General features: G+C 62.1%; 1 protein-coding gene across 1 annotated transcript; it reads left to right on the top strand.

Annotated features, from left to right (window-relative positions):
* Positions 1–7888: 7888 nt before the first annotated feature.
* Positions 7889–13494, top strand: LOC143173801 (phosphoenolpyruvate carboxykinase [GTP], mitochondrial-like; the record flags this gene model as incomplete). The annotated part of the gene is given in 7 exon segments (XM_076363946.1): positions 7889–7960; positions 8930–9162; positions 9345–9532; positions 10999–11202; positions 11289–11344; positions 11346–11477; positions 13332–13494. Coding segments are annotated over 7 exon segments (1048 nt in total), but the record flags the coding sequence as incomplete, so codon positions are not given.
* Positions 13495–13869: the final 375 nt, after the last annotated feature.

The following is a 13869-nucleotide window of genomic DNA, read 5'->3' as shown; positions in this document are numbered from 1 at the left end:
TGTCCCAGTATGTCCCAGTATGTCCCAGTATGTCCCAGGACCTCTCCAGTGCCCTCCCCGCCCTGCCCCAGACCCCCCCCAGACCCCCCATAGACCCCCCCAGTGCCCCCAGACCCCTCCCAGTCCCTCCCAGTCCCCCCCAGTGCCCCCCAGACCCCTCCCAGTCCCCCCATAGACCCCCCCAGTGCCCCCCAGACCCCTCCCAGTCCCCCCATAGACCCCCCCAGTGCCCCCCAGTGCCCCCCAGACCCCTCCCAGTCCCCCCATAGACCCCCCCAGTCCCCCCCAGTGCCTCCAGACCCTCCCAGACCCCTCCAGTCCCCCCATAGACCCCCCCAGTGCCCCCAGTGCTCTCCAGACCCCTCCCAGTCCCCCCATAGACCCCCCCAGTCCCCCCCAGTGCCCTCCAGACCCTCCCAGACCCCCTCCAGTCCCCCATAGACCCCCCCAGTGCCCCCCAGTGCCCCCCAGTGCTCTCCAGACCCCTCCCAGTCCCCCCCAGTGCCCCCAGTGCCCCCCAGTGCTCTCCAGACCCCTCCCAGTCCCCCATAGACCCCCCCAGTGCCCCCCAGTGCCCCCCAGACCCCCCCCAGTGCCCCCCAGACCCCTCCCAGTCTCTCCCAGTCCCCCCCAGTGCCCCCAGACCCCCCCAGACCCCCCCCAGTGCCCCCCCATACCCCTCCCAGTCCCCCCCCAGTGCCCCCCCCCAGACCCCTCCCAGTCCCCCCATAGACCCCCCAGTCCCCCCCCAGTGCCCCCCCAGACCCCTCCCAGTGCTCCCAGTGCCCCTGCCCCACCTGCCCGTGGGTCTGCGGGCGCCGTCCGGGGGACCCCCCGTTATATCCCCCCCTCCCCCCTTCCCCCCCCCCTCCCAGCCGCGTCACCGGGGGCGGGGGGGGGTGGGGGGGGGCGCGGGCGGACACGGGACAGACGGACGGGCCACCTCAAGGCCACCCCACCGCCCCGTGGGAACACAGTGACCCCCCCTATGGATCTATAGGGCCCCCCCCAGCCCCATAGGGCCCCCCCAGCCCCATAGGTCCCACTCCCAGCCCCACAGGGCTCCCCCAGCCCCATAGGATGCCCCCAGCCCCCATAGGACCCCCATAGGACCCCTCCCAGCCCCATAGGATCCCCCCCCAGCCCCATAGGACCCCCATAGGACCCTTTCCCAGCCCCATAGGACCCCATCCAGCCCCATAGGACCCCCATAGGCCCCTCCCCAGCCCCATAGGATCCCCCCCAGCCCCATAGGACCCCCATAGGACCCTTTCCCAGCCCCATAGGACCCCATCCGGCCCCATAGGACCCCCATAGGCCCCTCCCCAGCCCCATAGGACCCCCACAGGACCCATTCCCAGCCCCATAGGACCCCTCCCAGCCCCATAGGACCCCCATAGGCCCCTCCCCAGCCCCATAGGACCCCCATAGGACCCTTTCCCAGCCCCATAGGACCCCATCCGGCCCCATAGGACCCCCATAGGCCCCTCCCCAGCCCCATAGGACCCCCACAGGACCCTTTCCCAGCCCCATAGGACCCCATCCGGCCCCATAGGACCCCCATAGGCCCCTCCCCAGCCCCATAGGACCCCCACAGGACCCATTCCCAGCCCCATAGGACCCCTCCCAGCCCCATAGGACCCCCATAGGCCCCTCCCCAGCCCCATAGGACCCCCACAGGACCCTTTCCCAGCCCCATAGGACCCCATCCGGCCCCATAGGACCCCCATAGGCCCCTCCCCAGCCCCATAGGACCCCACAGGACCCATTCCCAGCCCCATAGGACCCCTCCCAGCCCCATAGGACCCCCATAGGCCCCTCCCCAGCCCCATAGGACCCCCACAGGACCCATTCCCAGCCCCATAGGACCCCCATAGGCCCCCTCCCCAGCCCCATAGGACCCCCATGGGACACATTCCCAGCCCCATAGGCCCCTCCCCAGCCCCATAGGACCCCCACAGGACCCATTCCCAGCCCCATAGGACACTCCCAGCCCCATAGGAACCCCCCCCAGCCCCATAGGACGCCCATAGGACCCCTCCCAGCCCATAGGACCCCCATAGGAACCCCCCCAGCCCCATAGGGGCCCCCTATGGCCCCCCACCCCCCCCCCCCCGGGGGTTATTATGGGATGGATGAGGCAAGACAAAAGGCGCGCCCGGGTCCCCCCGGGGTGGGGGAGGGGACAGATGGACAAAGGACAGGTGGGACGCCCCCCCCTCCCCCCTCCCCCTCCCCAAAAGGGAACCCCCGGCCCCTCCCCTCCCCCCAACCATTGTCCCCCCTCCCCACCAAGTTTTGGACCCCCACCCCCCCCCCCCGACACACCCGATCGGCTCCTGACGCCAGTGGGGGCCGGGGGGCACCTTCGCCCCGTGGCCATATATGGGGCTGGCCCCATAGATCCCCCCCCCCCGCCCCATAACCCACCTAAGAATAGCCGGGCCGGGACCCAGGCGTCGGGAATTTCCCCTGATCCCCCCCCCCCCCCAAATTTCCTGGTTTCCCCCCCAAATTTCCCCTGTTTTCCCCCAGTTTTCCCCAAATTTCCTCCATTTCCCCCCAATTTTTCCTGATTTTCCCTTAATTCCCCCGATTTCCCCCCCCATTTCCCTGATTTCTCCCATATTTCCCTAATTTCCCCCTAACTTCTCTTATTTTCTCCAGATTTCCCCAATTTTGCCCAAATTTTCTCCGTTTCCCCCCAATTTCCCCAAATTTTCCTGATTTTTCCCTTAATTCCCCCAATTTTCCCCCCCATTTCCCTAATTTTCCCCCTAACTTCTCTTATCTTCCCCCAAATTTCCCTGGTTTTCCCAAATTTCCTGTGTTTCCCCCCAATTTCCCCAAATTTCCTGATTTTCCCTTAATTCCCCAATTTCCCCCCCATTTCCCTAATTTCCCCCTAACTTCTCTGATTTTTCTCCAAATTTCCCCAATTTTCCAAAATTTTCTCCGTTTTCCCTGATTCCCCCAATTTTTCCTGATTTTTCCCTTAATTCCCCCGATTTTCCCCCACATTTCCCTAATTTTCCCCTAACTTCTCCGATTTTCTCCAAATTTCCCCCAGTTTTCCCCAAATTTCCTCCGTTTCTCCCCAATTTTTCCTGATTTTTCCCTTAATTCCCCCGATTTCCCCCCCCATTTCCTAATTTCTCCCATATTTCTCCTAATTTTCCCCTAACTTCTCCGATTTTCTCCAGATTTCCCCCGGTTTTCCCCAAATTTTCTCCGTTTTCCCTGATTTCCCCCATTTTTTCCTGATTTTTCCCTTAATTCCCCCAATTTTCCCCCCATTCCCTAATTTTCCCCTAACTTCTCTTATCTTCCCCAAATTTCCCCCGGTTTCCCCAAATTTCCTGTGTTTCCCCCCAATTTCCCCAATTTTTCCTGATTTTTCCCTTAATTCCCCCGTTTCCCCCACATTTCCCCTAACTCTCTTATTTTCTCCAAATTTCCCCCAATCTTCGCCAAATTTTCTCTGTTTCCCCCAGTTTCCCCAAATTTTCCTGATTTGTCTCTCAATTCCCCCATATTTCCCCCATATTTCCCCCACATTTCCCCTAACTTCTCTTATTTCCCCAATTTCTCCCGATTTTCCCCAAATTTCCTCTGTTTCCCCCTAATTTCCCCAAATTTTGTGAATTTTCCCTCAATTTCCCTAGTTTCCCTCTATATCTCCCCTAATTTCCCCCCAGCTTTTCCAGTTTCTCCCCGATTTCCCCAAATTTCCCGGTTCCCCCCAGATTTCCTCTGGTTTTCCCCTTATTTTCCCTAATGTCCCCAAATTTCCCCTAATTTTCCTCAAATGTCCCTAATTTTCCCCAACTTCTCTTATTTTCCCCTAATTTCCCCTGATTCTCCCCAAATTTCCCCCCGATTTTCCCCTAATCTGCCTCTTTTTCCAACCCAAATCCCCCTTATTCTCCAGATTTTCCCTAATCTCCCCAAATTTGCCCCAATTCCCCCTACTTTCCCCTAATTTCTCCTAATTTTCTCCAAATTTATCCTTAATTTCCCCTAATTCCAAACAATTTCCCCAAATTTCTGCCTAATTTTTCCTGGCTTTTCTTATTTCCCCTAATTTTCCCCAATTTACCCTATTTTTCCCCTAATTTCCCCCACTTTCCCCCAATTCCTCCCAGTCTTCCCCAATTTCCCCAATATTTCCCTTAATTTCCCCAATATTTCCCTTAATTTATCCTTAATTTCCCCTAATTCCAATTTATTTCCCCATTTCCCCTATTTTTCCCCTAATTTTCCCCAATTTCCCCAAATTTTCCCTTTATTTCCTCACAATTGCCACAATTTCCCCTGATTTTCCCTAATATTTCCCCTAACTTTTCTCATTTCCCCAAGTTTGCCCAAATTTGCCCTAATTTTCCCCAGTTTCCCCCCGATTTCCCTAATTCTCCCCAAATTTCCCTAATTTTCCCTAATCTCTGCCATTTTACCCCCAAATTTTCCCAGACTTCCCCCAAATTTCCCTGATTTTCCCTAATTTGTGCTTTTTCAACCCCAATTCCCCTTAATTCTCCCCCAATTTCTGCTAATCTCCCCAAATTCCCTTTTCCCCAATTCATACTTTTCTAACCCAGATTTCCCCTAATTCTCCCCAAATCCCCCTAATTCTCCCCAAATTTCCCCTAATTCTTCCCAAAGTCCCCCTAATTTTCCCTAATTTGGACTTTTTGAACCCAAATTCCCCCTAATTCTCCCCCAATTTCCCCTAATTCTCCCCAAATCCCCCTAATTCTCCCCAAATTTCCCCAATTCTTCTCCAATACTCCCCAAATTTCCCCTAATTTGTACTTTTTCAACCCAAATTCCCCCAATTCTCCCCCAAATTCCCCCTAATTCTCCCCAAATTTCCCCAATTTGTACCTTTTCAACCCAAATTTCCCCTAAATTTTCCCCAATTTCCCCTAATTCTCCCCAAATTTCCCTAATTCTTCCAAAGTCCCCCTAATTTTCCCTAATTTGTACTTTTTCAACCCAAATTTTCCCCAAATTTCCCCCAATTTTCCCCAAATTCTCCCTAATTCTCCCCAAATTTCCCCAATTTGTACCTTTTCAACCCAAATTTCCCCTAAATTTCCCCTAAATTTCCCCCAATTCTCCCCAAATTTCCCCAATTTGTACCTTTTCAACCCAAATCCCCCCTAATCCTCCCCAAATCGCGGCTCGTCCGCGTTAATGAGCGTTGATTAAAGCGCTAATTAGGCGCCATTAATATTAATTAAGAGCCGTTACCGGCCGCCGGTGGCCATTAATCATCCATCACGTTAATTAATGGGCGGGCGCAAACGCTCGTGCTCGTTAATATTCGCAGCCGCTAATAGGCGTTGGGCTCGTTAATACCTTGGTGCTCATTAATATTAATTATTAATTACAGAGCGGCCGTTAGCGGCCGGCGGCACCGCAGCTCCTGCTCGGCGCTCGTTAATATTCGCCAACCCTCATTAATATTCATCGCCACTCCTTAATATTCATCGGAAGCGCCAAGGTGCGCCCATTTCTGCCGCTGCTAATTAATATTCGCCGCCGCTAATTAATATTCATAGCCCCGCCCCCGCCGCCCGGCGCCAGTACCGCCGCCCGGCTTCGCTCCCGCCGCCGCGCATGCGCGGCGCCCGCCCGCCCTTCCCCGCCGCCTTCAGCGCCCCCCGCCGCGCATGCGCGGCGCCTTCCCCGCCTTCCGCCCTGCCTCTCCGCCCTCACTCTCGCCCTTCCGCGCATGCGCCGCCGGCGCTCCTCGCCGCCTTGCGCATGCGCGGCCGCTTCCCGCCATTTTCTAGCCGTGAGGGGGAGCCGCCATTACCGCGCCGCGGCGGCCGCAGAGGGAGGCCCGGAGGGGGAAACGCGGCGTTTCACCCTCCTAATTACCCCCTCCCCGCAGTTAATTACCCCCCCACACACACCCGTTAATTAAGCCCGCGGGGGAAGCTCCCGGGGCTCCGCGGCCCCGCTTCGGCGGAGGGTTCCAAGCCCTCGGAGCGGGGAGGAAAATGGCGGCGGCGGCGGCCGCCACCGTCGGAGCTGCGAAGCCGCGGCTGGGGATGGAGGCGCGGCTGGGGGCGGCGGGATGAGGTAAAAGCGGCTCGAAACGGGGTTGTGGGGTTTTTTTTTTTGGGGGGGGGGGGATGTGCGCGGGCCTCAGGACCCCCCCTCCCCCCCAGTACTTTGGGGGGCGTAATATGCTATAGGGACCCCCCCCCCTTAATTCTGAGGGGGCCCCCAAATGCCATGGGGAACCCCCCCATTAACGCCCAGGGTGCCTGGGCCTCAGGGAGACACCCCCCACCCCCCCCCCCCAATTACTCCGGGGGCTCCCAGGGCTTGGGAAGACACCCACCCCCCCCCCCCAAATAATTCGGGGTGCTCTACGTGCCACGGGGACCCCCCCCTTAACTGCCAGGGGGTCCCGAGCCTTGGGGGTCCCCCCCTAATACTCATGGAGGGGTCGTAGGTGCCCAGGGGACCCCCCAAAACACTTAGTGGGGGTCATAGATGCCCAGGGGACCCCCCCAAAACACTTAGTGGGGGTCATAGATGCCCAGGGGACCCCCCAAAGCACTTGGTGGGGGTCGTAGATGCTCAGGGGACCCCCCCCAAAGCACTTAGGGGGGCTCCTAGGTGTCCAGGGGACCCCCAAAACACTTAGTGGGGGTCATAGATGCCCAGGGGACCCCCCCAAAGCACTTAGGGGGGCTGCTAGGTGTCCAGGGGACCCCCCAAAACACTTAGTGGGGGTCATAGATGCCCAGGGGACCCCCCAAAGCACTTAGTGGGGGTCGTAGATGCCCAGGGGACCCCCCCAAAGCACTTAGGGGGGCTCCTAGGTGTTCAGGGGACCCCCAAAACACTTAGTGGGGGTCATAGATGCCCAGGGGACCCCCCAAAGCACTTGGTGGGGGTCGTAGATGCCCAGGGGACCCCCCCAAAGCACTTAGGGGGGCTGCTAGGTGCCCAGGGGACCCCCAAAACACTTAAGGGGGTTGTAGATGCCCAGGGGACCCCCCCAAAGCACTTAGGGGGGCTCCTAGGTGTCCAGGGGACCCCCAAAACACTTAGTGGGGGTCATAGATGCCCAGGGGATCCCCCCAAAGCACTTAGGGGGGCTGCTAGGTGCCCAGGGGACCCCCCAAAACACTTAGTGGGGTCATAGATGCCCAGGGGATCCCCCAAAGCACTTAGGGGGGCTGCTAGGTGTCCAGGGGACCCCCAAAACACTTAGTGGGGGTCATAGATGCCCAGGGGACCCCCCAAAGCACTTGGTGGGGGTTGTAGATGCCCAGGGGACCCCCCAAAGCACTTGGTGGGGGTTGTAGATGCCCAGGGGATCCCCCCAAAGCACTTGGTGGGGGTTGTAGATGCCCAGGGGACCCCCCAAAGCACTTAGGGGGGCTGCTAGGTGCCCAGGGGACCCCCCCCAAAGCATTTAGGGGGCTCCTAGGCGCCCAGGGGACCCACGCACACACTCCGGGGGGCCCCGAGGCCTCGGGGACCCCCCCCCCCCTCATTATTAGTTTGGGGGGGGGGTGTCTCACATGCCACGGGGACCCCCCCCAAAGCACTTGGGGGGGGGTCCCTAAGCCTCAGGCCCCCCCCCCCCCCCCAAATACCCGTCGGGGGGGGGGGGCACCCTGGGGTGACACCCCCCCCCTTTTCCAGGCGACCCTACGCAAACAAAGGGGCGTGGCCGCCGGGCAAGGCCAGCGGGGTGTTACATCATCCCCGGGGGAAGGGGGCGGGGCTCCCCGAACCACACCCACCCCCCCCCCACGGGGGTGGGTACCCGGACGCTTGGGTCCTGTCCCGTGTCCGTGTGTCCCCCCCCCCCCCTCCGCCCCGTCCGTCCCCCCCCCCGCCTCTGCGGGGGCTATAAGGGGCGTCCCCCGTCAGGGGGGGACCCCAGAGCGGCGGCGGGGATGCTGAAGGCCATCGGGCGTCTGGGGGGGTGAGTGGGGCGACGTGGGGCAGCCTGGGGGGGCTACGTGGGGGTGGGGGGGGCTGTGGGGCGGCCTGGGGTCGCTTTTTGGGGGGGGGGGGCTTGTGGGGCTGCCTGGGGACGCTTAGGGGTGGCTGGGGGGGGGGGGGAGTCTGGGCTGCTGGGGTGGCTTTGGGGGGGGGGGGCTGTGGGGCAGGCGGGTGGGGGGACGCTTGGGGGGGCTGTGGGGCTACTTGGGGGGGGCTGTGGGGCAGCCTGGGGCTACCTGGGGGGGCTGTGGGGCTATTTAGAGGGGGGGGCTATGGGGCCGCCTGGTGCTACTTGAGGGGGGCTATGGGGCTATTTGAGGGGGGCTGTGGGGCAGCCTGGGGCTACTTGTGGGGGGGCTGTGGGGCTACTTGGAGGGGGGCTGTGGGGCTACTTGGAGGGGGGCTGTGGGGCAGCCTGGGGCTACCTGGGGGGGCTGTGGGGCTACTTGGGGGGGGGGCTATGGGGCAGCCTGGTGCTTCTTGTGGGGGTGCTGTGGGGCTACTTGAGGGGGGCTATGGGGCTACCTGGGGGGGCTGTGGGGCTACTTGGGGGGGGCTATGGGGCAGCCTGGGGCTACTTGGGGGGGCTGTGGGGCTACTTGGGGGGGGCTATGGGGCAGCCTGGGGCTACTTGGGGGGGGGCTGTGGGGCTACTTGAAGGGGGGGGAGCTATGGGGCACCTGAACTCCTGGGTCCCCTTTTGGGGCGGGGGAATCTATGGGGCAGAGACTTAGGGGGGGATCTATGGGGCACCCGGACGCCTGGGTCGGGGGGGGGGGGGGAGGGGGCCAGCCAGGGCGCCCTTTGCCCCCTGTGTTGTCCTGGGGGGGGGGGGGGGGAGGTGACATTGGGGGTGTGACACCGTCCCAGCATGCCCTGGGGCAGGCCAAGGTCCAGGCGAGAGGGGGGGTGGGGGGGTGTTGACTCTAAACCCTCCCCCCCCCCCCAGGTGCGTCCCCCGTGTCCCCCCCCGCCGGGGGTTGAGCGGGGGGGTCCCGACGGAGGCGGGGGAGGGGCTGGGGGCCCTGCCCCCCCCGCCCGCCGTTTCGTGGAGGAGGGGGTTCGCCTCTGCCGCCCCCAGGCCGTCCGCCTCTGCGACGGCTCCCCCGAGGAGGGGGCCGCCCTCCTGGCCCAGCTCCAGGCCGAGGGGGTCCTCCACCCCCTCCCCAAATACGACAACTGGTAAGGGGGGGGGGGACACGACGACACACACACGGGACGCGACACGCGGAGACACCCCCCCCCCCACCCCCCATTTCCAAAGGGGGTTTTGGGGTGGGGGGGTGGGGGAACCTCCACAAACCAATTGCTGGGGGGGTCGTCGTCATCCCGACACCCCCCCCCCCCCCCCCCTCCTCCCGCAGCTGGCTGGCGCGGACGGACCCCCGGGACGTGGCGCGGGTGGAAAGCCGGACGGTGCTGGTGACGGAGCGGGAACGGGACGCCGTCCCCCCCAACCCCCCCGGGGGGGGACCCCGACAGTTGGGCAACTGGATGAGCCCCCCCGCCCTGGAGCAGGCCGTGCAGGAACGCTTCCCCGGCTGCATGGAGGGTAAGGGCAGCCCCCCCCCCCGCCCCGGTTTGGGGGGGGGGGTGTGTGTGGTGTGGGGGGGCCCCTTTTCTCCCCCTTGATTTCCCCCCGTTTCCCCCGACGTCCTTCCCAGACTCCCCGGATTCTCCTGGCTTCCCCCCCCCCCCCCAGCCCCACGTTCCCCTGATTCCCCCCCCCCCCCCCCCCCCCCGATTTCCCTTATTCTCCCCCAATTCCCCCCAAATTTCCTCACGTTTTCCCCCAAACTTCCCCTTTCCCTCCCCTTCCCCCCAAACTTTACCGATTTTTGATGTTCCTCTACGTCCCCCGTCCCTCCCCGCCCCCCCCGATTCCCCCCCATTCTCCCCGGCTTCTCTTCCTTTCCCCGAACCTCCCCAAATCCCCCCCCCCCCCCCCCCCCGATTTCCCAAACTCCCCTTCATTTCCCTTCTTTGTCCCCAATTTCCTCGGGATTTGCCCCCAAATCCCCCCCCCAAATGCTCGCCCCCCCCCCCCCCCAATACTCCCCTCAACACTCCCCCCCTTAACACCCCCTAAAATACTCCCCCCCCAATACTCTCCCCCCCATTATTGTCCCCCTTAACACCCCCCAAATACTCTCCCCCCGTACTCCCCCCTTAACACCCCCTAAAATACTGTCCCCCCCAAATACTTCCCCCTTACACCCCCCCAATATTCTCCCCCCATATTCTCTGCCCCCCAATACTCTCCCCCCAACACCCCCTCTAATACTCCCCCCTCTAATACTCTCCCCCAATACACCCCCCCAATACTCCCCCCAATACTCTCCCTTAACACCCCCCTATACTCCCCCCCATACTCCCCCCCATACTCTCCCCCTTAACACCCCCAATACTCCTCCCAATACTCCCCCCTCTATTACTCCCCCCATACTCCCCCCTTTAACACCCCCCCAATACTCTCCCCCCAATAATCTCTCCCGCTTAACACCCCCCTAATACTCTCCCCCCCAATACTCTCCCCCCTACTCCCCCCTTAACACCCCCCAATACTCTCCCCCCAATACTCTCCCTTAACACCCCCCCAATACTCCCCCCAATACTCCCCCCTCTATTACTCCCCCCATACTCCCCCCTTTAACACCCCCCAATATTCTCCCCCCAATACTCCCCCCCATACTCCCCCCTTAACACCCCCCCAATATTCCCCCCCCAATACTCTCCCCCCCCAATACTCTCCCCCCCCAATACTCTCCCCCCCAATACTCTCCCCCCCTTAACACCCCCCCAGTGCTCTCCCCCCCAATACTCCCCCCTCTAATATTCTCCCCCCAATACTCTCTCCCCCCTTAACACCCCCCAATACTCCCCCCAATACTCCCCCCTCTATTACTCCCCCCCATACTCCCCCCTTTAACACCCCCCAATACTCTCCCCCCCTTAACACCCCCCCAGTACTCTCCCCCCCCCAATACTCCCCCCTCTAATCCCCCCCCCCCCCCCCAGGCAGGACGATGTACGTCATCCCCTTCAGCATGGGCCCCCTGGGCTCCCCCCTGGCCAAAGTGGGGGTGCAGCTGACCGACTCCCCCTACGTGGTGGCCTCCATGCGCATCATGACGCGGGTGGGGCCCGGCACCTTCCCCGCCCTCGCCCGCGACGACTTCGTCCGCTGCCTCCACTCCGTCGGCCGGCCCCTCCCCCTCCGCGGTGAGCCACGCCCGCCCCCCCCCAACCCCCCTCCGCGCGGGCCCTTCTCTCACACCCCCCCCCCCCCCCCCCAAAATCTGTGGCAGAGCCCCTGGCCGGCGGCTGGCCCTGCGACCCCCCCCGCACGCTGGTGGCCCACCTCCCCCGCCCGCCGGCGCATCCTCTCCTTCGGCAGCGGCTACGGGGGCAACTCCCTCCTGGGGAAGAAGTGCTTCGCCCTCCGCATCGCCTCCCGCCTGGCCCGCGAGGAGGGCTGGCTGGCCGAGCACATGCTGGTGACCCCCCGCGGGGGGGGGGGGGACGGGGCACCCCCAAATCCCCCCCCCCAACCCACCCACCCGCCCACCCACCCACCCCCTTCTTTGGGTTTGGGGCGGGGAGGGGGAGCTGGGCGCGGCGGGAGGGAGGGGTTCTGGGCTGCCCCGCCCACCCGCCCGCCTCCCTGACGCACGCGCACACCCCCCAAATCAGTTGGGGCCCCCCCCCCCCCAAATCAGTTGTGGCCCCCCCAAATCAGTTGGGGGCCCCCCAATCAGTTGTGGGCCCCCCCCCCAAATCAGTTGTGGCCCCCCAAATCAGTTGGGGGCCCCCCAATCAGTTGTGGCCTCCCCCAAATCAGTTGTGGGCCCCCCCCCCCCAGATCAGTTGTGGGGCCCCCCCAAATCAGTTGTGGGCCCCCCCCAATCAGTTGTGGCCCCCCCAAATTAGTTGTGGGCCCCCCCCAAATCAGTTGTGGCCCCCCCAAATCAGTTGTGGCCCTCCCCCCCAAATCATTTGTGGCCCTCCCCCCAAATCAGTTGTGGCCCTCCCCCCAAATCAGTTGGGGGCCCCCCCCAAATCAGTTGTGGCCCCCCCCAATTTACATGTGCCCCCAAATTGTCCCCCCCAATTTGTCTCCCCCCAAATTAATTGTGCCCCCAAATGTCTCCCCTAAAATTAATTGTGCCCCCCCCAAATTTGCCCCCCCAATTAATTGTGCCCCCCCAATTACTTGTGCCCCCCCAATTACTTGTGCCCCCCCAATTAATTGTGCCCCCCCCAAATTTGCCCCCCCAATTAATTGTGCCCCCCCAAATGTGTCTCCCCCCAATTAATTGTGCCCCCCCAATTAATTGTACCCCCCAAATGTGTCTCCCCCCAATTGTGCCCCCCAAATGTGTCTCCCCCCAATTAATTGTGCCCCCCAATTAATTGTACCCCCCAAATGTGTCTCCCCCAATTGTGCCCCCAATTACTTGTGCCCCCCCAATTAATTGTGCCCCCCCCAAATTTGCCCCCCCAATTGTGCCCCCAAATGTGTCTCCCCCAATTACTTGTGCCCCCCAATTAATTGTGCCCCCCAAATGTGTCTCCCCCCAATTGTGCCCCCCAAATGTGTCTCCCCCCAATTAATTGTGCCCCCCCCAATTAATTGTGCCCCCCCAATTAATTGTGCCCCCCAATTAATTGTACCCCCCAAATGTGTCTCCCCCAATTGTGCCCCCCCAATTACTTGTGCCCCCCCAATTAATTGTGCCCCCCCCAAATTTGCCCCCCCAATTAATTGTGCCCCCCAAATGTGTCTCCCCCCAATTAATTGTGCCCCCCCAATTAATTGTACCCCCCAAATGTGTCTCTTCCCAATTAATTGTGCCCCCCCCAATTAATTGTGCCCCCCCCAAATTTGCCCCCCCAATTAATTGTGCCCCCTCAAATGTGTCTCCCCCCAATTAATTGTGCCCCCCCAATTAATTGTGCCCCCCCAAATGTGTCCCCCCCAATTAATTGTGCCCCCCCCAAATTTGCCCCCCAATTAATTGTGCCCCCCCCAATATTCCCCCCCCAATTAATTGTGCCCCCCCAATTACTTGTGCCCCCCAAATGTGTCTCCCCCCAATTGTGCCCCCCCAAATGTGTCTCCCCCCAATTACTTGTGCCCCCCCCACTGAATTGTGCCCCCCCCAAATGTGGCCCCCCCCAATGTGTCTCCCCCCCAATTACTTGTGCCCCCCCCCACTTAATTGTGCCCCCCCCAAATGTGGCCCCCCCCAATGTGTCTCCCCCCAATTACTTGTGCCCCCCCCACTGAATTGTGCCCCCCCCAAATGTGGCCCCCCCCAATTAATTGTGCCCCCCCCCCCCCCCCGCAGATCCTGGGGGTGACGGACCCGGCGGGGCGGAAGCGGTACCTGGCGGCCGCCTTCCCCAGCGCCTGCGGCAAGACCAACCTGGCCATGATGACCCCGGCCCTGCCCGGCTGGCGAGTCCACTGCGTCGGCGATGACATCGCCTGGATGAAGTTCGACGCCGAAGGTGACGCCCCACCCCACCCCCCACCCCACCCCGCCCCACCCCCCCGGTCCCGGATGCAGTGGGGGGGGCGTTCCTTAGGTTTTGGGGGGGGGGGCCGTGGTGGGTCGGTTGGGTTCTCCTGACCCTGGTGGCCTCAAGACACTTGGGTTCTCCTGACCGTGGTGGCCCTGATGTCCCCTGACCCTGGTGGCCCCGGGACCCTTGGGTTCTCCTGACCCTGGTGGCCCTGGTGGCCCCTGTCCCTGGTGGCCCCAGGACGCTTGGGTTCTCCTGACCGTGGTGGCCCTGATGTCCCCTGTCCCTGGTGGCCCCAGGACCCTTGGGTTCTCCTGTCCCTGGTGGCCCCAGGACCCTTGGGTTCTCCTGACCCTGGTG

The sequence above is a fragment of the Aptenodytes patagonicus genome, unplaced genomic scaffold (assembly GCF_965638725.1).
Source record: "Aptenodytes patagonicus unplaced genomic scaffold, bAptPat1.pri.cur scaffold_304, whole genome shotgun sequence".
In the NCBI taxonomy this organism is placed as follows: domain Eukaryota; kingdom Metazoa; phylum Chordata; class Aves; order Sphenisciformes; family Spheniscidae; genus Aptenodytes; species Aptenodytes patagonicus.
The sequence above is the reverse complement of the archived record's forward strand: the minus strand, read 5'-3'. Positions and strand labels throughout refer to the sequence as shown.